The following is a 26,210-nucleotide window of genomic DNA, read 5'->3' as shown; positions in this document are numbered from 1 at the left end:
TGTCTTTCCATCCACTTACAGTATCTATCCATCCATTCATCTGTCTATCCATTTGTCTTTCCATTCATCCATCCATCCATCTGTCCACTTATCCATCCACCCCATAAATATTCAAGCAAATTTTCTAAGTTAAGTTCAAGTAATTACAGTTATTTTAATATCTTTGAATTTCAGTAAACTCTTTACATTTCAATTCAATTCACATTCAGCATTTTAAAAAGCATTCTCAATTCAATTCTCATTGGTGCAGAACTGAACTGAGAACAGTAAAATCCACTCCGTCAGCAGAGAGCATGAAACGGTCAGATGAGCCTTCCCTGTGAGTAAAGCCCAGATCCAGCACTGCAGTTTGTTTACTAGGCTAATTATTTCTTACAGGGAGGATTAGGTAACATTTACATTGGAAGTTTGCTGACAGGCCGAAGGTAATCCCGGTCTTTGCTGTGCTCTCTGAGGATAGATGCTTGACACACAGTTAGGACATTAATAACAGCCAGGGCACTACATGTTACAGTTAAGAGACACACTTGGGATGGAAGAGGATATGCATTTCTACCCAATTAGAATGATGCAATATAAGCGTAAAGATAAATAATCACCCCTGCAGCACTAATTTTGCAAAAGGGGTTTTGCTGACACACACAGTGCTGGCCGAACATGCACGCGGATACACACCCACACAATCTACAGCATGATCTGATGGAGATTGATTCACCAAGGCCATGAATGCGGCAACCAACCATTACACTATGTACCTTGTGAAGAGTGACACATCCTGGGACAGTGAGCACTCTGCACTGTTATCCATCAGTATGCACCACATTTAAATCAGGAAATGGGTGCAGGTTCAACTCTACTTAGAGCAAGTCCAGGGATCTCCACTGCACCAACGGTCCTGCCTAAAACAACAGCATCCTGTTCTTAAAAGGCTCACTTAAACAAGACAGAAATTATGGGCAGAAATACACACACACACACGCACGCACACACACACACACACACACACACACACACACACACAAACATATGGGTAGAACTGAGAATTAATAGTGTTCCTGTAGCTCAATTGGTAGAGCATTGTGTTATCAGGTGCAATGTTGTGGGTTCGATTCCCCGGGAACACATGATAGGTAAAAATTGATAGCCTGAATGCACTGTAAGTCGCTTTGGATAAAAGCGTCAGTTAAATGCATAAATGTTATAAATTTAATATTTTGCCTGTATATTGATGAACTGTATATAGACCAACATCACATTTAAACAAATTAAAAAGGCCAAATAGTATTTTAGATTTTTAATTTCTTGTTTTATATAACTCAAAACTCTAGCATAGAAAATTTTTTGAATCATAAAAAATGATTTAATAAGCTGAATCAGCTGAAGCTAAAACAAACTGAATTTGAATTTTGCAATTAAAAAAGTAAAAGTCTTTCAAATAAAAGTTTTATTATAGACAAAAGACAAATCCTGTGAGATCACTCCAACGTTCAACCAAAACTTTTCAATACTAACAACTAAAAACATCATTGTTTTCCATTCTCCCCCCAAACAGCACACTGGGGCCTTTCCTGAGGAGCACAGGGCAGCTCCAGGCCCATCGCCTCCCTCTGCAGAACACTGTCCCTGACTGACCTGCTGACCCTCTACTGAGATGTGGAGAATAATGATTACGTACTGATTACGTCAGAGGAGCCCCGGTTTTCTGCCGGCCACGCTCAGATGAATAGAGGAGCGTTTGTTCTGTCCCATAGAGAGACAGGTCACACTGACGAACACAGACCAGTGGCCAGAACACGATGTAAAATGTGAGCGACTTACTTATGAATGAGGAGAGAAAAGAGGTGGCCATTGCGCAACAGGACATGCAGAGATATAAATGCCACATAAGACCCTTAAATGTATTAATTTCTCGCTAATCATTATTTCATATTAGGGTCTTTATCAGGGAATACAGTATATACAGGAATCATGGAGTTAAATTTAACTCTTTTCATACATTTTACCGTGAGCTTAGAATCGAAAATGCAATCGAATCGAGGATTTGGAGAATCGTGACACCCCTATTTGTTTTAACACACTCATTAAAAGAAAGGAGGATAAAGGAGGAAGAGAGGGAGAATTCTGATGGAGATTTTACTCATTCCAAACAGAAGCCACTATAATAGCCCTGGGGAAGCCATCAGGTCCATAAACATCGACTACAAATGGCATGAGTCACTTGGTTTTCAGTTTCCCCTGGGGCTTGGCAGAAACTACAGGTCTACAGGAGAGCTCGTCAATATGTCAGTGCGTTGGCAGGTTACTGTTGAGCAAAACTTATCAATGAAATCATGAGAATGACTGTCCATTCATACAGTGCATGACAACATGTAATGCCAGTGTCATCATGCTTTGAGCTGTTAACCTGAGAGACTCCCGGCATGTCTGTGTTGACAGAATTCCAGAAACGCAGAAAGACCATGGGTAAGTAGTTTAGCTATGATTTGTGGACAGATGAGTGAATTTCAAGAAAATCATCTCAAAGAATAAATTTGTCTTTGATAATTTCAGCATGTTTACAGTCCAACAGATACTGTTAGCAAGCTTTCTCTCTCTCTCTCTCTCTCTCTCTCTCTCTCTCTCTCTCTATATATATATATATATATATATATATATATATATATATATATATATGGATAAAAGTGTCTGCTAAACGCATAAATTTAGTTTTAAATTATATATATATTAAATGTATGCATTTAGCAGACGCTTTTATCCAAAAATTGAGCTATAGGAACACTATATATATATATATATATATATATATATATATATATATATATATATATATATATATATATATATATATATATATATATATAAAATCACAGTGAAATGTGTTTATCTTACAATAAAAACAAATTTACTGGAATTTTATAAAAGTATATTTATGTATAAGAATCCTTACAGGGAAATAAGGTTCATGCAAATAATGCTAAAATCTAAAATTTCTATGGTCTAAATCTAAAATCATGTATTTACTTTGATCTCCAAGTTAAAACATGAGAGAGAGTGATTGGGTCTTTCAGGCTCCTTCAGTTTTCCATCCCCACTCCTCCACCCTTCAGCCTTTGAATAAGCGAGACACAAAGTCACTTATGAGGTCATTATGACATCAGCGGGTTGCCATGGCATCAGCGTGTGTGTGTTTACCAGCCGGGTGGCTCTTAGACCCTTGAACACGGCGGTCCCTGAACATTAGCTCGGCTGCGCAGGCTAAAAGCCAAGCACCGGCAGCTAGAGGAGCGTTCTTAAAAAAGTCTCTTTTGGTCTAAACAGCCGCTTAAGTAAAAGGCCTACACACACAGTCCACACTTGGCACCAACCACGCATCTGGCCTTGAACGTCAAAGAGAAAGTGAATTGCAAGTGAAGATTGTGTGGGTGTGTGGGAGTGTGTGTGTATAAAATCATAATTCAACCAACAGGATGCAGCTCCTATCAAGCTTCGCTGCAACATGTTTATTCTTCAGACTAGACTAGAGCACTAGTGAAAGCAACCGATGCTCTTATCTTAGCTCAAGCTATCATCTATAGAACAATTATCTTTTCATCCAGTCAAATACTGGAAGAAGACGACAAAAAAATATACCCTCAAATGTTCCTCAACCCAAGCCCTGAGTACTATCTTAAAGCCTGGCTAACTTGTCCACCTGGACAGATGGGGCAGTAAAATTGCACTACACTGCAAGCCTTGAAATTGATTCCATTAATTCAAGTGCAGTGAAAATCACTGGTCACTGACACCCACGCTTTACCTGGAGGCTTGCGATGAATCCTCTCATACCAGGAGTGTGCTGTAATCACAGCTTAAAGAGATGTGCGTCGGCCGCTATCAGAGGCATATCCGCCGAATCTCAATGCAATGAAGGCAACACCAATCCAGCCATCAGAGAAACAAAACAAACCGAAAGAGAGCGAGCTGTACGTATAAACACGCAATCTTTCAAAGCATTTCTATTTTTGAGAGCGTCTGCTTATAAAACCGAAATGCTGATCAGAAATGACATGTTTACAGTAAACAGAGCATAATGTACAGTCATGGCCAAAAGTTTTGGCAGTGACAAATTGTGTTTTCTGTAAACTGCTACCACACTGCTGTGGTGTTCATTCACATTGTTTCCAGATTATTATGTAGAGTGATCGGATTCATTTTAAATAATTGCAAAAAGCTTCATTGGCCAAAAAATTTACTTTTCATGACACACTTTTATCCCGACACAAAATCACCATCTAACATCAATTGACTAATTGTATCAGCAGCACATGTGAAAGTGGAAATGAGTACTAGTCAGCTAAAATCACTATCATACTAATTAGATTGTAAGACCAAACCGATTGCTATAAAAGGAGGGAAGAAGCACTAACAATCCTTGTGGTCTCGTAAGCAATGGTTACCTCCAAATAAAAACGTGCATCAAAATGGCCTGACATGCAAAGAAACTGCTACAAAGAATATTGCACCTGAAAGAACTATTTACCGGATCATCAACAACTTCAAGGAGAGAGGTTCGACTGCAGTGAAGAAGTCTTCAGGACGTCCCAGAGTGTCCAGCAAGCACCAGGACATCTCCTGAGGAGTCAGCTACAGGACCGACTGAAATTCTGCAGGAAGTAGAAGCATTGGACAGCAGAAGACTGATGCAAAGTTATTTTCTCTGATGAAGCTCCATTCAGACCGTTTGGCACATCTGGAAAATTGATTGTTCTGAGAAGAAAAGGTGAACGCTACCATGAGACCTGTGATGTGACAATAGTGAAGCATCCTGAGACCATCCGTGTTTGGGGTTGCTATTCAACCAAAGGAGTGGGCTGCAAGAACGACATCTTCCAGTGATCCATGAGCAATTTGGTGACGATCCATGCATTTCTCAGCATGATGGAGCACGATGTCACTAAGCAAGAGTGATAAAGAAAGTGCCTCAAAGATCATTACATTCAAATTTTGGAACTGTGGCCAGGCAACTCCCCGGATCTCAGTCCCATAGAGAACCCGTGGTCAGTCCTCAAAAAGGTAAGTGGACGAGCAGAAGCCCACAAATTGTGACCAACTCCGAGAACTAATGAGGCAAGAATGGATCACCATCAGTCAGGATTTGGCCCAGAAGCTAATATCCAGCATGCAATAGCGAATTCCAGAGGTTATGATGACACTATAAATATTAACTCATTACATATTTTGCCAATGAAAGCCTTTAATACTTATGACATGCTTATTATAGTTTTTCAGTATACCATAGAAACGTGGGGAAATAATCTACAAATACTGAAGCAGCAAACTTTGCAAAGCACAAAATTTATGTTTATTTAGCTGCCATCACCAATTACTCCATTCAATGGACTACTGTATCCGTAAGCTCAACCCAAACATGCTAATGTGCCTGACCAAACATTCACCCTCATTATGGTGAGGACAAGAGGTCAACAGCAATTCTTGGAAAGTTTGATGTAAAAACAGTTTCTTAACAGAACAGAGATTCTGGTATTCATGATGTACTGACATTAAAGTTTGTACATTGGAACCATAAATCCCAAATCTTTCCATAAATCACACACACACAAAAAAAGCTTACAATCACATGATGTTTAATTGACTTTTAGAAATATTTAATTTTAATGCACATCAATTATATTTTTTATAAATATTATAAACATTATATCATTATAACATACTATAATTAAATGTTATATTGTAAACCTTATTAATTACATTAATAAATGAATACAATAAAATGTTTTTGTAAAAAAAAAAACACGTATTTAAATATTCCATAAATCACCTATATTTCTTCAAATAAAAACTTTACAATAGATTACAATAAATTCAAATTTTACATACATTAAAATAGTTTTGTAAAAAAAATATGTAGGTAAATAGTTCTGATTAAGTTTTTGGCAGATGACACAACTGATTAGCTATGTCAGGAAGTAACAAGCCCTTCATAAGAAATACAGACAAGAGATTATATCAGATCTCTCTCTCTCTGCGAGTCCTCGCCCTCATCTAGACTCCACCTCTAACAACATGCTGAAGGCATTTCCCTCCAATAGTAGGAGCGACCAGCAGCTGGAGCTATTTATATCCGCAGATCCCCTTGCAGAGAGAGCAGAGGTTTGACTCGGCACTTGTGCTTCGAATCCATGACACGGATAATATGAATGTTCTGCTCAGGGCAAGTTGAAACAGCAAAACATTACATATCTTAAACTCTCTCATTACTTTGTGGATATTCATTATCATGATATTACTGTGTTCACTCTGAAATGGAATAAACAAACATGTCGACATGCTCAGCCAGGCAGTCATGTGCAAGTGTCACTGAACAGCATCCCATTGGGCTTTTAGTCCAAAAGTGTGCATATTGTTAAAATACTGGTATCTTTAAACATATTCACTTCCCATGTCTTTAGACAGAACAATAATTTCTATTCATTTTCCACTGAATTATGCAATCTGATTAGCATTATTGGCTTCCAGCACTAGGGATGTTCATTTTTACTGGTTAACCGACTGTAAAAAATTGGACCGTACAGTACATTACATTTACATTCACAATAAAAATTGTTTTTTTTTTTAAATCTTTGTGTTTTTGTAATATAAGCCTAAAGAAATACTATAGGATGCCACTTTTGCCATCTGTTTCCTTTGGCGCTGGACAAAAATTAAGCGAAACTCTGCATAATAGGCTACATGATGCACAGTATTTCTTTCATTTTCTTAATTTATTAAAAATATTTCTCGGATAGGCCTATTATTTCGACCTTCCATTACACTTCTGCGTTGTGTTCTGTGCACAGCAAACCCAGAGAAACATTTCTAGACAAGACACACGAAGCTAATAAACACACTATCGCTTTTGTCATTTTTTTATATTAGTATTTGTTTTTATAACATTTATATTTAGTTTTCAATTATTTTTATTTCAGTTTTAGTCATTTTAGTATTTCAACTTTAACTTATTTAGCTCAGTAACTAGAAACCATTTCTAATTTTTAAAATACCAAAATTAGTTTTAGTATTAGTAACCAATACCACTGCTTACTGTAAATTCATAAAAATAGTTTAGATGTTAAAGAAAGCATGTGGTTATGCCTACTGGAAAATGGGATAATCCATTGAAATAAATACAAATATGTACAAATAAAATACTTACAAAATAAATTAAAACGTTCACATTTCTTATCATTGTAATCTAAGAAGATGAGATTATTCATGATAATAATAATAATAATAAACATTTAAATAAAAACAAAAAACATTTAGCTTTGGATCTTCGTTCTGACTGGTTGAGCCACTTTCGGAGCCGTTGTAAAACAGCCAATAAACGCGGACCTGTGACCTCATCAGTTCAATTCCATATTAATGCGACAAGTTACGATATTCCATCACAACTGTAAACAACTAAACTGTGCTATGTGGTACCAAACACTTTTTAATAACAAGTTACTTGTCTTGACTTGTTTGGGACACGTCCCGCTCTGCATTTTTCATTAATCCATGTTTCTTTACCGCTCTCCCATGTAAAGAATGTAACGCAGTTATAGACGCATTTACCGTGGTATAAACGGTACAGCAGGATCTCTGCCAGCCAACACATCCGTCGTCACACCGCCCAGCCCTACTTTCCATCCTCACCAGACAGATTGTCCAGGACAGAGACCCTGCACCACAAACACAGCCAAGCGGAACACCTCACACACACACACACACACACACACACACACAATACAGAGAAGGACTGACAATAAAGTGCATTGAAAAGCTCTCATCTCTCACCAGAGAGCGTTCAAGGATGCAGCGTGTGTACACACATACACACACACACACCAGAGTGTTTGTGTATCTCAGCACCACGCAATAAAGCCAGTCTTTACCCACCCGTCCGCCCACTCAACCTCCTTCACTCAAAACAGCCCATACAGAAACAGCTCTTACCCATCAGCCCCTCAAGTCCAGAGCAGGGAGACAGCAGACAGCGAGCCGGAGGGGTTACGACTCTCGGGAAACACGCACAGCGACTCCCACGAGTGGCGTTCTATGCCTCTAACAGTGCAAAGTGTGGCTCTCTCGGTCTTTCACATTCCCCGTCTCGCTCTCACTGACTCTCTTCCCTCCGGCTGTGTCTGTATCTCACTCCGTCACCCTTTGCCCCTCCCCTCTCTCTCTCCCGCCCTTCCTCTCAGCTGGTGACATCACAGAGCCGTTGCAGGCATGCTGAGTGTTTATGTGCACTGCTGTAGTTTCCTGGAACACGGGGCAGAGTCACAGAAGCTCCAAGACCCTCTCTCTCTCTCTCTCTCTCTCATTAGCACACTACTCTGGTGTTTACACAGAGCGTAACGGTGACCACCCACTTTTTTTAGTGGCTATAGCAAGAAATTTTCCCCATTCATTTAATATTTTTTTCAAAAAAAAAAAAAAAAAAAAAAAAAAAAGGTCTAAAACAAAACAGGTAAAGTATAAGTTTGAGTTTTTAAAATTAAACATAATATAAATGTATAGGTATTTATTAAAACCTTAAATGTTTAAAATATAGTTTAAGAATTAAAATAAAGAAAATATCATCTATTTTAGGTTTATAGCCAAACTTTCTAAAACATACTGTAGAGTTTACATTGAAAATATGTTTTTTTGGTAAAAGGTTTTTACTTTAAATTAATTAAAACAGATCCACCGTTACGCTCAGAGGTCATGGACTGTCCTCAACATTGTGTACACTATTGCTTAAGTAGGCCTAATTTAGTAAATAAAACATATGTAAGAAAAAACTATTAAAAATATACATGGTGTTCACATTAAAAACACTTTTTGCTGTGATTTTTGAACAAAGACAATTTAACTAATAAATGTTTTTTTCTTAAATAAAGTTCTAGTTTAGTTCTTTAATAGGTATTCAGCATTTAAAGACAAAATGTGTGTGTGTGTGTGTGTGTGTGTGTGTGTGTGTGTATAGGGAGCTCTGATGTGAATCACAACATTACATATGGTTCTGGGGGGAGTGGGGATGTTTAATATCTTAATTCATTTAGTAAATAATCTACTCAACCCATAAAGCGTTCCGGAAAACATGTGGGAATAGTGGTATACTTAAAAAAAAAAAATGTTGGAAAGTCAAGAATAAGTTTTTAAAATTAAAAGTTAAATAAAATTAAAAGTATTTATTAAAACCTTAAATGTTTAAAATATTCAATTCAAAATAATTAAATTAGAAAAAAATATTATATATATATATATATATACACACACACACACACACACATATATATACAGTACAGATTTTTAATGTTTTTGAAAGAAGTTTCTTATGTTCATCAAGCCTCCATTTATTTATTGTTTTTAAATTTATTATACTTTAAATTATCATTTATTTCTGTGAAGCAAAGCTGAATTTTTAGGATCACTATCACATGATCCTTTAGAAATCATTCTAATATGATGATTGATTATCAAAGTTGGAAACAGTTCTGCTGCTTGATATTTTTTCATAACATGTGATACTTTTTTAGGATACTTTGATGAATAAAAAGTAAAAAAAAAAAAGAAGAAAAAAAAAGAAAAAAAAGAAATAAATATTTGTAATAACAATATACACTACTGGTCAGTAATTTGGGGTCAGTAATTTGTTTTCTTTCTTTTTTAAAACAAACAAAATCAATACTTTTATTCAGTAAGGATGTGTTAAATTGATAAAAAGTGATAGTAAAGAAAATATATTATTAGAATTATATTTTTGTTTTGAATAAATGCAGCTCTTTTTAACCTTAGATTTATCAAATATATTAGACAGCAGAACTGTTTCCAACACTCATAATAAATCATCATATCAGACTGATTTCTAAATGATCATGTGATTGACTGGATGTTATATGTGACACTGAAGACTGGAGGAATGATGCTGAAAATTCAGCTTTGCATCACAGGAATAAATTATTTTTTAAAAGTATATTCAAATAGAAAAATATTATTTTAAGTTGCAATAATATTTCACAATATTACAGTTTTTTTTGTATTTTTGTTCTAATAAATGAAGGTTTGATGAGCAGAAGATACTTCTTTCAAAAACATTAAAAATAGTAATGTTTCCAAACTTTTGGTCTGTACTGTATATATAAATAATTATTTCTCGTTAAAGAAAACAAGTGTGTTTTTTTCTTTACAGATTCTAATGCTGCGCTACAGTAAGCATCTTAGGTGAAAAGTTTCACTGTTGAGTGAAGCATCCCTTAAAAAAATTATTTATCAGACTAGGAATGAAAAAAAAAAAATAAGTGTGAACACATCTCATCTGACTACTCATTTAATATTCCCATTCCCAGCAGGCTTTATCTAGAGCTCATTTACAGTTCCTCTCGAGTCTTTCATTTTATTGATCGATTGACTCATCAGACAGGAATATCTTGATGATCATGAGCTCAAACGCAGCCTATGGCCATCCATCTTCTCCAGAAGATCGTTCAGGGCAATCTCATGACTCTTAAAACATTAAGCTATTTATTTCACGATCGCTATAACCACGACAAAAACAAACACAAGAAGAGCGCTAATATAATAACGTAATGACATTTTTGGCATGAGTATCCCAAGCTCCAGCCTAGTTTGTTTGTCACCTAATTAATCTGGAAGACTTAGGTCGCCATTTTTGGGAAGAAAAGGCATCACACATGATTAGCTCTTGCGGCGTTAAATAATTGAAGGTAATAAGAAAGCTAGAGCGCGAGGTGCTTCAGAAAAATCACAAATGAGAACATTAGAGGCGTGATGGATGGAGCGGAGTCGCGGTTTTGAGACACCACACACGCCCCCGTCCACGAACATGACATCTTTTGGAAGATTGTGATGGTGAAGAGGAGCTCCATCTTCACGGACAGCCTGCCTGACAGGTCACATTGGTAAAGCCTGGCGCTTAACAAAGCAGGAAATCAATGGCACATTTACTTGGGCTCAATGTTAATCAATACGCAGTGTGTACAGATACAGGCACAGAAAGACCAAGAGAAAGAGAGCGCTGAAATATTTATCCTACAGCTCCCTTTCATACAATACCACACGGCCAACACCCGGACGAACGAAGTGCTGCTGGATCCTTTACAAAGAGCCTGGAGCATTCAAGCTCAGCTCAGCTCAAAATAGGGAGAGAACACAATCCCAACTCACATAAACAAACTCGCACTCAGATAAATCTTTTCCACAACACAAAAGATGTAATACAATCAACACTGCCTCTTCTTCAGATTAGTCAGAGCACTTCAGCACAAGGGAAAGTGTAGAAGAAATGAAGCATTGGCAGTATGGCCCTCTAAAGGTATTGTAACACAAAATAGATATTTGTGTGAGTAAATTAATTTGACTTCTGCTCATATGGTTCTTTTTAGTCAAGTTAACATTTAGCCCAACAAGTTCTTAAGAACTGATTCATGTTTGTGAATCAAAAACTTATAGGCGAACAGTATCTTATTCCAGAGAACGATTCTTAAGAATAGATTCATTTTAGTGAATCAAAAACAAAGCCCAACCAGTTAAGTTTGATTAACAAACTAAAATTATTTTTAGTTAAACAAACCCATACAGCCCAATCGGCGTGGTTTCTTTTGAGAAAAAAAGAATTGTTAAGAACTGATCGGTTTTTGTTAAATAAAAATTACAAGCCAACGAGTGCAATCTGATTCCAGAGAGAATGATTCTTAAGAACTGATTCTTAGAAGTGAATCAAAAACATACAGCCCAGCCAGTACATTTTGATTATTAAAAACTAAAATAATTATAGAAACCAATTTTATTGTAGTTAAAACAAAAACAAGGCCCAATCAATGTTATTTTATTTGAGAAAGAATGATTCTTAAGATCTGATTCATTTTTGTTAAAAGCTTACAAGAGAATGATTCTCAAGAATCACTCGCAGGTTTGAATGATCCAATTTTTTTTACCTAAAAAAAACATACAGCCCAACCAGTGCAATTTCATTCCAGAGATAAATATTATTAAGAACTGATACTTTTTAGTCAATCAAAACTACTGCAGTATTATTAAACTATTGCAGTTTAATATAAATATGTAAAAAAAACTGATTCTTATGAATTAATTATTTTCATTGCCAATGTAGTATAATAATGTAAAAAAAAAAAAAACTGATTCTAGTAAACCTATTATTTTTATTTTCAACAAAAAACAAAGAACATCAAGTGTGGAGTGATTCCAGAAAGGATGATTCTTAAGAACTGATTTTTTTTAGTGAATCATAATATACAGTATGACCAGTGTAGTCCGATCACTGAATGAATGAATGAACTAGCTATTTTAAGTGAATGAAAAATATTTATGAATCAGACCAAACAATGCAATTACCAAACGGTGAGTTATTTGTTGCTTGTAATGCATATTAGGAACAAGTTAGGACCAAATATTCAATGGCATTTATCCCACCTCTATAGTAAAATTAGGAAAAATGCTAGAACACTATAACAGCAAAACAATAACCTGGTAACAACCCACAACACCCTGGTGAGTTTAGCTGAAAGCACTACTAAGTCTAGTTGAGTTAACTGAAGGATCAGAACATGAGAGGCCATGACACAAACACATCTCTCCACTACAAACCGATTTTAGAGATAACAGGCTCGTAAACACACAAAAATAGCCTGTCTGTAAACCTCAGGTGGGAACGAGCGAGGGTCAAGAGTTCTAGCCGTGATGTCAGCCAGCTACTTTGACCAACAACACAAGTGGCCATTGAAAAAACACCTGGGATTCATACACATGGACCTCGGCCAAAAAGTGAGGCAGAGCTCATGCAAAGCAGCTCCCGCTCGCCGAATCATGAAGTTGTGAGTGGGAAGGCCTTTTCCATGACAGCTTTACAGCCCATGATGACTCGGAAAGCTCCCGGATACAAACTCCTTCATCCCGCCTGGATTATTATAGTTTGACCAACAGATCTGCTCTGATAAACAGGGCTGAAAAACAATGCATTTAAAAGTCAGTGGAAGACAGGGAAAATTTACCAGGATGTGTGGAGGTGGGCGGAAATGTTGCTGGATTTCCATTACACTTAAAAAAAAAAAAAAAAAAACTATTGAATTGGGGTTGATCTGAAACCTCAGGTGCCTCAAAACCTTGTAATGGTGTTCCTGCATGAACACTAAATAACTACTCAAATAAATGCATTTTAAAAATATTATAAAATAATACTGGTATTTAATCACACAGGTTTGGCCAAATTGTTCAAATTGTGCACAATTTTTATCAGTTAGACCCCCCCCCCCCAAATATAATATAATATAATATAATATAATATAATATAATATAATATAATATAATATAATATAATATAATATAATATAATATAATATAATATAATATAATATCCATGAGTTAATTTACAAAAAATAAAAAATACAATATACAAATGTGCAACAAATATCAGCAAAAATAAAATGTTATTTTTACATTTATAATAAAATAATCATAATTTATTAGATTATATATAATATTTTTTATTTTATTTTGCATTTTAATTTTTCATTTGTAATATTTTATCTTTTGCATTATTTGTATTTCTGTCGTATTATCTACTCTAATGATTATTTAGTGACAAAAATGCCAAATAGTAGAACAAAAACCTTTTTTTTATTTATTAATTAACATGAACAACAACAATAATTATATAAATGTATATACAAATATTTGACATGTGCATGCGTTATAGTCTAATGGTTGTCCAGGGACCAAAAAGCAAAAGGAAATAATAAACGGTATTGCATTTAAGTTATTGAGCATACATTCATAAAAAAACCTAATAATAATAATAATAATAAAAATAACATCTTTCGATCTCTGTCAGAGACACTGTCACTTACTCATCAGTGCCACTTAAGTGTGCTAAAATGGGTTTATGGATATTGGACACCATCTCTCTCTCCATTTCTCTCCTCCTTTCAGCGATGCGGGCCAGAATGGTAAATAATGCAGTTCCTCTAATGATCAGCTCTGAATGGAGAAATCTGCAGCCAGCCAAACAGATGAGGGAAATAAATAAAAGATGGATGCTACAGTATAAACAAGAATCCTTGCTATACTCAAGGGGAAACGACAGACCTGAAATACAGAGGGAGAGAGAGAAAGACTGCAAGAATTATATTTTCATCCTTCCCCCCCTTAGGGCACAGAAGCCCAACCCCAAATATGTGAAATACGGTGTCATTTATTATTGATTTAGGCAATTTATAATCCTGCCTTGGTGTGTGTGAAACTGTCCAGCTGCAAACTCACAGAGCAGAGAAAGACAGATATAAGAGCGTTTCATTACAATCAAACACGTGAGGCCACAGTCTCCATCTGTCTCAAACACCAGAGTTAACAGAGCTCCCTTCAAACCTGAAAAGAATGATTGGTGTAATGATGGTAATGGTGTAATGCCAGAAACATTTGCTTAAGCCCATTCAGAGCTGAACTATAATGTGAACGGCTAATAGCACACGATAAAATATGAGCAAAATCAAGCCAGTGAACCTCACCTTACAAATCACAAGAAAAAAGCTATTTCTTTATGTACATTACCAGACAAAAATCTGGACACACACTTTTTTTGGTAGCATTATTTACTAAAGGGATGTAAGTATACTATATTTAGGATATATATTTTTATCAATAAATAAATAATAAAAACATGCAAAATAGTTGTAATGTAAAATAATGTTATTATTATATTTCTTAAATACACTAGTTTTTTTATTTTATAGTGAAACATTTTTTTTGTTTTTACATTTGCATTTACAAAAAAATCAAATAATTACATAATTAAAATGATTATTATGATAGTATAATAATAATAATAATAATCATCATCATCATCATCATCATTATAATTGTTTTTTATTTTTTTATTGAGTAGCATTAGTAGTAGCAATTCTTATTTTATTTATTAACTTTTTTATATATATAGTTGAAAATGCCCATTTTATCAGGAAAAAAAATCCCCCCAAATCGTGCAGCCATAATTTTCCGCACTTTAGGAAAATCGAAAGACATTAAAATATGTAGGAGATAACAGATCTAAATATATAAGCTATATTTCAGCATAAAATAAGTCTGGATCCTTTGGCATGATTTTGTCCAACCAATGGAAATTGCAAAAAAATGTTTAGAAAATGGCCATTAATGTTGCAATTGAAACTGATGAACTGAAACAACACTCTTGAGATGACAGGATATATACATACTGTAAATTCATCCAACCTTTCTGAACAGAGAGAGAGGATTAACAACTGAACATGCCCAGAATGTGGACGCTCCCAAATCTTACTCTGTTCCCACAAACAACATAATTGCAGCTCTTCATGCAAAGTTTAATGCAGTTTATTAGCTCCCTGCGGTTAATTGCTGCTTTGAATGGCTCTGGACTCTCCTCATGAATCTTGCCAAAAAGCATTAGAGCAAACACACACAAGACAGATCAACAGCAACAAGCTCTTCTCAACAGCTCCGACACTAAACACTTCTTGATCCTGTAATCTATCATAGTATTTTTCCACAATCAAAGTCCTTAACATTATAAACAGAAAAATAAATGAAATGATTATTAGATATTCCAAAAACTTCAATAATAATATACATATTTGCTGAATGCTGAAAGTAGATGGAAAAAAGTATTAAAGCGTTTGACGTTCTATTAATAACAACTCTAATACTTTTTTTTTCACATTGTTAACTTTTTTTGTTGAACTAATAAAGACAGAGAACATTCAAAATAAAAGTCCCACTTATGAGCCAAACAGAAATATTTAACAACTGATGCCAATAATAATGACAAAAAATAGCCAAGTATAACTATCGCTTACACTCATTAATTTCTGCTTCATAATTAAGTTCTGCTTTATCACATGGCACCAAGCAGAATTGCTAAAGATTGCTAACAAACAGAGACCCTTTGTATTGTACATCTTTTTTTATTGAATTCATAGCTTTGAACTATAATTCTTGTGTGTGTATATATATATACCCTCAGATTCCAGTTTCTCAAATAGTTGTATCTCGGCCAAATATTAATAAACCATATATCAATGAAAAGCTTATTTATTCAGCTTTCAGATGATGTATAAATATAAATGTTGAAATTTTTTTTGTGTTGTTGGTTTTGTGGTCCGGGGTCACATATATATATATATATATATATATATATATATATATATATATATATATATATATATATATATGCAGTTAAAAACAGTAATATATATATGCTGTTCCAACACATCGACCAAACAGAAAATTTAACAGCCGATGCCGATAATTAAAAAAAGCCAATAATCACTCATTTATATTTTATTTTATATTCCTGTCCCATAATTACTGTGAAGTTTTGCTTTATCATATCACGGCTGGTAAAGACACGTGTTGGTCAAACTCATCATGCAGTGCGTTGGAAGGACCCAACTCTCTTCATTCTGCTCGTGCTCTGCTGCTTTTGTTCTCTCACACTTGGATGTCAAAACAACATCAATGGCTTCTGCTGCGAGGAGCACGTGGGAGGAAAGAGCTCATTCATATTTACTCAGTCCCTCAGGCTTATCACACTCTCTCTAGCGCTCACAGCTGAGCGAGTGGGTGTGCTGCTCCATTAGCCCACTGGTATCTCCACTCAAGAGCTCCAGGCCCCTGCGGACCCTGGCCTGGACGGACTGTGTAACCTCACTGGCTTTGACCAGAGGCTTCAGAGATGCTCAGATCCCTCTTCTCTCTCTCTCTCTCTCTCTCGGCTGTCAGAAATGATGCGACTGAGACAGACCGATGTATATGCAGTGCTGAGATGAATATGAATAATACAGAAAGTAAGTTCACAGATGCATGGAGGCAGAAAAGTAAGGTACTCGTATTAAGAGGAGCAAAATTATGGTTGTGGTGCCACGCAAAGCACAGAGATCATGCAAGTGCTCAGGATCATGGGACAGCCTTTTACTAACTCTATGTGTATAACTATATTCAGCGTGTTAAAGGGATCTGTGCTGGCTGAACATATTAAACCTGCAAGGGGCATGGACTTCTGAGTGACTTCAGAAAAGCTTGTTTAGCTCTGAATTCTTGAATCAGAGCTAAATGAATGGACGGCATTTCAACTAGAGTTCATCCAAATGTCCGTTCATTTGCAGTATGGAAGTTGTCAGAAGTCTTATGTGGAAATGTGCGGATTAATTTGTGAGATAATTAACCCTATTCGAGAACAGCTTGTTCTGTAGATTTCAAGTACTTAGCAGCACCAAATAGAATCAATAAGGTATATATATATATATATATTAGTGCTGTCAATCGATTAAAAAAAATTAGCTAAATAATCGCACAATTTTTTTAAATTAATCGCGATTAATCGCAATTAAAAGACTGAAACTTTTTGGATATGTAAATGTAAAATGTAAATAATTAATGTAAACTCAAGACAAAGAAACTATTTAAATTCAAAATATGATTGTTTATTGGAATTTTTGTTTAACTTGTAACACAGATTTTCTCATGTAAACAACATACCTGCAATAAACCATCAATATCGTCCAAATTAACTGTTGGCTTGAAAGCCATATTTATTACAGAAATAAAAACACAGGCATGTAAGTACCATTTGAATTTCAAAACAATCAATGCCAATAAAAAACAAAAATGATTTCCATGTTGAATTCTAAGTGGACTGCAAAGAAATTCCAAAGTATAGTCATTGCTAGTGCTTTAAGTGGGCCGGTATGCACCGGTACTCAGTACCGCCACTTCCAAATATAGCTCTTGAGCGTACCGCCACCTCTCCGTCCGCCCAGAACGTGCTTGTAGCGTACCGGTACGCTCATTTGGACATCTGTTCTAATAGAGGTTTTAATCTTTTACCTGCACTGCCGATTTTCAGAGCGCCCTTCACAATGCAAGCTTCCTAATTCATCCCACCCAGAGCATAAACTACATTACCCATTCACCCTTAAGTTATACAAGTGAATAGCGCATGTGTCGCTTTTCCCACTGTTAAGTGTCAACAACTCAACGTGGCCGGAGAAGGTGTGTGAAACTCGTTGTGAGTTATACTAAAGCAAAATCTTGAGTATTTATTGTCTGATAAACATTAAAAACTGTCTGCGGAGGTTGAGTCGTCCTGCAGCCCCCGCTGGATGCTCATTGGCTGCAGCATCTTTTTTCTAAGTTCTAAAAAAATACCGTAGACGGCAAGGCACAAATTTAGATATTCATTTATCTAATTAATCTATAGCCTATGCACAAAGACAATATGATCTTTTCGTCCCCTTTTTGTTTTAAAGCTTGATGAAGAGAGAGAGCGCAAGTTGCTGCAGCTGCGAGGAGGACAGTGATGCACGCGTACAGGAGTGATTGACAGTTCGTGGCACTGTGTACAAAAAATACTCCGCTACACAATTATTTCGTTATTTTCGTTTAAGCTTATTAACGTTAGCGTTACAGAAAGGTCTGATTTACGCACTGTTACAACAGTCATTGTTTTTTTAAACATGACATTTGAGTTCATGATTTTAATGTTGCTGTTTCTTGTGGCAGACTGAATGAAGAGTAATGTTTCTTGTGGCAGACTGAAGAGTAATCCGGCAGAGTTTTATACTGAAACTTTCCGTCTAAAAGTCCTTCCTTGGTCTTATCCATATTTCTTTGCATGTTGAACACACATAGGCCAAAAACCGGAAATAAAAAAACTGCAACAGCGTTAATTGCGTTATTTTTATTTTTTTACGCGTTAAATATTTCAAATTAATCGAATGCGTTAACGCGCTAATTTTGACAGCACTAATATATATATATATATATATATATATATATATATATATATATACATACATACACACATACAATACAATTTTTTTAAATACTTTTTAATAAAATGTATATAAAATCAAAAAAAGAATAAGAAATAAAATACTGCTGCAAAGTTCTCCCCTAAATAAAGTTCTCCCCATGAAAAATAGGCGTCGGTTCTATTTCTAGCATGCACGCGTTTTCTGGGATCCTGGGACGCGCTTCTCACGCAGGCAGTCTGCAAGCTCTAACCTGTTAACATGGGAGCCGAATTAAAAACAGACACGCCACACAGCTGAGACGCTTGCGCCACGCATCCAGTGTCTCGCCGGCCTTATTAGAATCAGCTGCAGGGCGGGATTTGTGCTGAATGCGGAGACTTCCGCCACTTAAAATGTTCGTTTGGAAACACGGAAATGTACTTCTTTTCCGCACACAAAATATTACATTCCGTCATTCGGTACACACGTGCACCGTACCAAAAGCCCTGTACCGAAACAGACCGGTACGAATACAAATACTTTTATACCCCTATATATATATATATATATATATACACACACACACACACACACTCTCTAGCGCACACACACACACACACACACACACACACACACACACACACACACACAGTATACATATACACACACGCACACACACAAATATCAAATGAATACAAAATTATCAGGATGGATGGATGAATGGATGGATGGTTAGATAGATTTATAGAACAAAACATTAGCCTTCTCTATATTTTTTTCTAGAAAGATTCTTGGTGTTCACAATTATATTTTATATCTCCATGGACTGGGCTATTCTTCAAAGACCTATATCCTGAATTGCAATCATGCAGAAGTGCAGGCTCATCTGCTTCAATAGACAAATGTCCTCTTTCTCAGGAAGTGGAAAACAGTAAAACCATCCCGTACAAATGGCACACAATCCAGACACGACACTCTCCCCAAACACCCATTCAAAACTCACTATCCAGTAAAACGCATCCCTTCCATTTACAGGGTGTACAGCTATTGCTCTTCAAGAACAAGACGGAGGCCAATAAATTGGGTTCAAATATCGTCCACTCAGCCGGAAATCAAAAGTCAGTCTGGACCTCAGCAGCCGTCAGGAAATAATGGCTGTTTGGAAAGATGCTTGTGAGGAAGCACACGGTCTGTGCATCTGTGGGTAACCTTACAGCACGATTGTTTGCTCCCGCGAGTCTATGCAATAACGGCCAAGCTGCTTCCCGTAAAAGACCTATTCCTCAGCTATTAGTCCATCTAATATCCTGCTCTCATCTCGTTACAGTCCATGTAATGCGTGGAGAAGCACACGACAGGAGCCTGAGCAGAACCAATGAGTCCATTCCAGCAGCTAACTGTACATTAAAGTTGAGGTGTGTCTTTCTCGTGGTAAAAATAAAGGGATAGTTCATCCAAAAAAAAAACTGTCCTCATTTACTCACCCTCCACTTGTTCCAAACCTGTATGAGTTTCTTGTTTCTGTTTAGCACAAATAAGATATTCTGGGGAATGTTAGTAACCAAACAGTTGACGGTACTACTATTTTTTTTACTACTTTTTTGATACTATAGAAGTCAAGGGCTACCATCAACTGTTGGAACATTCTTCAAAATATCTTCTCTTATGTTCAGCAGAAGAAAGAGACCATATAACTATGTATTAATATTTCAAAGTGGCTTTTGTTTCTATATCTTCATTTTTTACTTTTACGTTTTTTATATATTTCTAAATAGCTTCAGTTTTTATTTCAGTTTTAGTCATTTTAGTTGAAACCTATTTCAGTTAGGTTCTAAGGCAACATTTCTAATTTTCATCTTCTAATTTGAATCAGTTTTCATCCAGTATTTGTAATTTATTTTAGCTTTATTTCAATACATGAAAACATTTTTAACATTTTTAGATTTCAAGGCTGTAATCATGTCTTGAACACTTTTTATCAAGTAAATCAAAAATAGAATGGTGAAGGAAATTCTAGGTCTAATTCTAGTTAAGAAGTTAGCAGATAATATTTAAAACATGCACACATTCACTCTTATTTGTATGACTAATATTCAGAAAACGACTCATCACATTCTTTTGGAAATGGCCCGAATCACATAAATTATATCATATTTTAGACTTAAAATGGCCAAAATTTTGAAATCACTTTGCATCACTGGATATTGCAGTTGTTTAACATTTTGATCATAAAACAGCTGTGAAATATTTTGTTTTGCTACTTCCATCGTACCTCACTCTATTTCAACATTAAAACTGATGCTTCAAATGGAAATTGCATTCAGTTTCTGTGAACTGGGAACCCCGCCTACTTTTTATATAATATTTGATTGGTCATCTCAACCATTCTCACACTGACAGAGCAGTCCAAGGATTTCAAATCCTGGTAGCGGTCTCCATGTAGCTGTCTCTACATGTTGTTTTTCCATTGAATAGAATATATTTAACTTAAAAACACGGATATAAAATGGGTTACACCTGCTGTTTTGTGTTGACTCTAATGCACAAAGACAACTTTAAGACAGACGTAGGTTGAGTTCTAAAACACTGTGGTGCTTTCAACATTTTCAACTGTTTGTTTGAGGCCCAGCATAGCAACACTGGCTCAACAAGTGGCATGAAGAGTGAGACTTTCTGTTGGAAGATTGGCACAATGTTTGGGAAAGCACTTTAAAAAGCCATTTATTTTACAATTCCAATTGGTGACATTAGAAGAGCAGAAACAACACACTTCACCTTCCATTTGCGAAGGAACTCGAATTGACAAAATCATGGGAAGCAACTGTTCTCCAGGCAGGTCGTAGAAAAGCCTGTGGTGTGGTGGGGTGGATGGAGGCTCATATCGCCCTGGCAACATTTAGAGCATTACACAGTGCTCCTCTAACAAGCCAGTTTGACTGACAGCTGGACTCACAGACAGGAAAGATACATCCGTCAATCATTCAAAACACTCAAACTGTCTAACCATCAGCAGCAGCACAATACATAGAGTTTGAGAGATGTGTTTATGAAGAACGGACACCACCAGAGTCACTACACACTGGACAGCTGGACAGCTACATTCTGATGCATGGTTAAAAATCAATAGATTAGTGTTATTTGGATAATAATATGTATTAATAATAAAATGAATGCTTAGATAACACAAATATTTTTTGTAAATAACATATATACAGTACAGACCAAAAGTTTGGACACACCTTCTCATTCAAAGAGTTTTCTTTATTTTCATGACTATGAAAATTGTAGAGTCACACTGAAGGCATCAAGGGCTATTTGAGCAAGAAGGAGAGTGATGGGGTGCTGCGCCAGATGACCTGGCCTCCACAGTCACCGGACCTGAACCCAATCCAGATGGTTTAGGGGTGAGTTGGACCGCAGACTGAAGGCAAAAGGGCCAACAAGTGCTAAGCATCTCTCGGGGAACTCCTTCAAGACTGTTGGAAGACCATTTCAGGTGACTACCTCTTGAAGCTCATCAAGAGAATGCCAAGAGTGTGCAAAGCAGTAATCAAAGCAAAAGGTGGCTACTTTGAAGAACCTACAATATGACATATTTTCAGTTGTCTCACACTTTTTTGTTATGTATATAATTCCATATATAATTCCACATGTGTTAATTCATAGTTTTGATGCCTTCAGTGTGAATCTACAATTTTCATAGTCATGAAAATAAAGAAAACTCTTTGAATGAGAAGGTGTGTCCAAACTTTTGGTCTGTACTGTATATATATATATATATATATATATATATATATATATATATATATATATATATATATATATATATATATATATATTATTTAGAAAACACAATGTCATTCATTATTAGCTCTTAATATATTTATATTTAATTTAATATTTTAACTGAAAATAAAATATCAGTAAATATCAGTTCCAAAATATGTATCTTAAAGTTAAAAGCTTCTTGTAATATGACCTGATTGGTCTGCCTCAGATGGGAATGACTGTTGAGGGGCATTGAAGCACAATCTTGCTTTCACACAACACAGATTGCTTATACTTTGAGAAAAACTATTGAGGAAAGTGCTAGAAACAACACCAGATGTAGATGATGAGCTTGTGCAAAATCTATGAATGAGATCTATCAAGAATGCTATCAGTGCAGCAAAGTCCGGACTGAATAGCGGTCTACTGCCGGCCGGCCGATTTGCTTGGCAGCTCTGACCTGGACACGGGTGCCAAGATGGGCGGACAGGGCCGCATTCAGAGGGCCAGGCAGGAGGCATGATGACCATCTGTGAGGGCTGGCACCTGGAGCAGCCAGCATTCTCCCTCCAAAAACTCATGTACTGTACACGGCTGACTTCCCCTGAAATCCATTTGCCATCTACAGATCATTCTGCTGAAAAGACTGTTCACAGTGACTTCCGTTTAGAACTGGATTTTTCACTGAACTGATTTGAGGTAAATAATGCCACTAGCTGCTTTCCAGCAGAATCTGAGTTCTCTCTATAGTTGAGTTCCATACTTGTTTCTGCAATTTTCTTGTTTATATCTGTGAAGCTGCTTTGACAGTCTGTATTGTATAAAGCACAATAGAAATAAAGGTGACTTCACCTGAAAATGGATGTTTTTTCTATAAATAGATGACAGACAGACAGACAGACAGCCAGACGGACGGACACAGACAGACAGACAGACGGCCAGACACAGACTCAGAGACAGACAGAGACAGACAGGCAGACAGATAGATATATATAGCCGCGTTTCCACTTTAACATATTTTATCGGTCATAAGTCTCGTCTCGAGAGTTTAGCTCCACGTAGCATATCATCAAGCTTTTATAAAAATAGAGAGCGTCTGCACTGCGGATCATTTCAGAAAGCTATAACACCAGCATTAAAAACTTTATCAAATAAATTGAGCTAAAAACTCACTTTCAGTCAGCAGCGAGCGTTTGAAATTACGCGATCCGGTGTGGATTATAATCACGTAAACAAGGCAGATTTATTTATTATTTATTTATGACTATGCACGCTAAACATGTTACCATAGTAAATATGACCGCTTGAAGAAATCAGACGTCAGCTTCTTATTCTCTATCACAATTGTGTATTTATTTAGTAACTTTTATTATCTGTCACAAGCCTCGTCTCGAGAGTTTAGCCCCACGTAGCCTATCATAAAAAAATATAATAATGTTTTTGTTCGGGAGCTTTTATAAAAATAGAGATATTATCATTCATTCTAAATGTGATGCATAGGCTACTGTGGCTACAAATAAACAGAAACAAACTCAACTGAATAAGCAGACTATTTTCATAAGCGTTAAAAATAAATAAAATAGAAATAAACATTAATGTGTGATTAATTTTGAGTACTGATAAATTAAATCATTATAATCAATGTATCACTTATTCTATAGTAAAACATAGACGCTTTTGAGTTTGAATATTTAACAAAGCATACCAACAAACGGCCGCTTTTATCATGTTCCTGTGTGATCACGCATTTTCCAGTGATTTATTTCTTATTCGTTTTTTGATAACTTCTCTTTGTTGCTGAAATGATGAGGTTGCATGACGCTGAGGCTATTAGGCCCACCTGGCCCGCTTTAAGCCCTGGCTCGCACTGGCCCGACAGTGGAAATGTGGCTTATGACTGTATTAAACACCGATAATAATGATATTTTTTCTCGAGCAGCAAGTCAGAAAATTACAATAATTTCTGAAGGAGCACGTAACACTGAAGAGTAATGATGTTGAAAATACAGCTTTGTTTCATGGGAATTAATTACATTTTAAAATATATTACAACAGAAAACAGCTATTTTAAATTGCAAAAAAATATTTCACAAACATACTATTTTACTTTGTTTTAGGGATGCACCGAAATGAAAATTCTTGGCCGAAACCGAAAACCGAAAAAGAGAAAACCAAGGCCGAAAACCGAAACCGAAACACCGAAATAAATTATGCCAATTATTAGTACCATTGCATTTATTGCTATGACCGTGTACTAACTTTACTAAAATTAAGACATTGCAATTGCATAAATTAATATTAAAGTTTCAAAGATAATTACAATTACATAACTTATTAAAAAAAAAACATAAAAATACATAATTACAAATGATGTAAATATTTATTAAGCACATTGCAACAATGCACAGTATAAAATAAAATTCAAACTAAAAAATGTATCCCACTCATGTGTATATTTAATAATAATGTACAGGCCTACTGGCCTGCAGAAAGGTTTTAAAATGAACAGTTCTCTCATAAAAACAAAGTGCATTTAGGTGAAGTGCATTTGAAATTTTTCTATGTAGGACTAGAAAGTGCATTACTTCTCCAGTTGGCAAGACTGTTATCACTTCTGGGGATGGGGACTTCAGACAGATAACCATCTAGCTGTTGAGCAGTTGAGCTTGTCATCTGAGTGTATTTAAATAGGGCCAGGGCATAAATAAACATTTTTATCAAATTAAAGCAGATACCAAGCAGAAAATCTAGCATAAATATGGCTACAATCTGATATTATGTATGTATATATGTTTGTGTGTGTGTATAAGAACAAAATAGCCAACGTATTATTATTATTTGAGGCACTTTCTTGCAGAATTCCACTGAACATATCAGACAACGATGGTGCATGCCACTCATCTGGTGCAGAGACCAGTCTTTTTTTCTGCACTTGGCGCTTCTCCGTCTCCACGCGGGTTCTCCGCATCCAGCGCGGCCTGGATCATTTCTCGTGCGCGCTGCCTTATTTCCGCATCCAAGTAATGGTCTTTATAACGCGGATCAAGCACATTCGCGAAGTGCAGAGGATCCGAAAAGATCTCAGTGAGACGTGTGCTAACAGACTCTATAAGACTGTACTTTTCTTAGTTTTTACTTCGTGGTCCGTCTTAATCTCTTTGTTACTAGACGCTTTAGTGCTGCGAATAAAGGAATACGAAGAGAGAGAATGTTCTCACTGGTGTTAAGTGAATGTCGCGGGGAGCTCGTGGTCTTTGCTATGCAGGTGCACGTGCAGGTCGCGGTTTCTGTTTGCATCATCACAACATTTCGGCCGTGTTGTTTCGGTGATAAAAGTCTATCGGCCGAAAACCGAAAAGGCCATTTTCGGCCGAAAATTTTCGGTGGCCGAAATTTCGGTGCATCCCTACTTTGTTTTTTTTTAAATATATATATATATATATATATATATATATATATATATATATATATATATATATATATATATATATATATATATATATCAGGGCTTGAATTTCAGTGCGGGAATGCGGGGATTGCGCCTAATTTAAACCATTCCCGCAAGGTTAGCTTTTATAGTGCGAGAAATTCCCGCACAAATATATTTGCTTCATCTCAGAGCAAATGATTAAA

At 36.0% G+C, this 26,210-nt stretch overlaps 1 protein-coding gene across 4 annotated transcripts in view; it reads right to left on the bottom strand.

The window, feature by feature from the left end:
- LOC113052974 (histone deacetylase 4-like) overlaps positions 1-26,210 on the bottom strand; it is a 205,121-nt gene that overhangs the window by 90,786 nt on the left and 88,125 nt on the right. Inside the window, exon 1 of one of the 4 annotated variants that reach the window (XM_026217535.1) lies at positions 7,975-8,209. The exons of 2 other annotated variants lie outside the window; for them this stretch is intronic. In XM_026217535.1, coding sequence (XP_026073320.1) covers positions 7,975-7,978 — 4 coding nt within the window. In that variant the 5' untranslated portion in view covers positions 7,979-8,209. Of the gene's footprint in view, positions 1-7,593; positions 7,918-7,974; positions 8,210-26,210 lie in introns of those variants that run through there. One more of the 4 variants, XM_026217533.1, reaches the window with a different exon arrangement.

The sequence above is a fragment of the Carassius auratus genome, chromosome 34 (genome assembly GCF_003368295.1).
Source record: "Carassius auratus strain Wakin chromosome 34, ASM336829v1, whole genome shotgun sequence".
Lineage (NCBI taxonomy): Eukaryota > Metazoa > Chordata > Actinopteri > Cypriniformes > Cyprinidae > Carassius > Carassius auratus.
The sequence above is the reverse complement of the archived record's forward strand: the minus strand, read 5'-3'. Positions and strand labels throughout refer to the sequence as shown.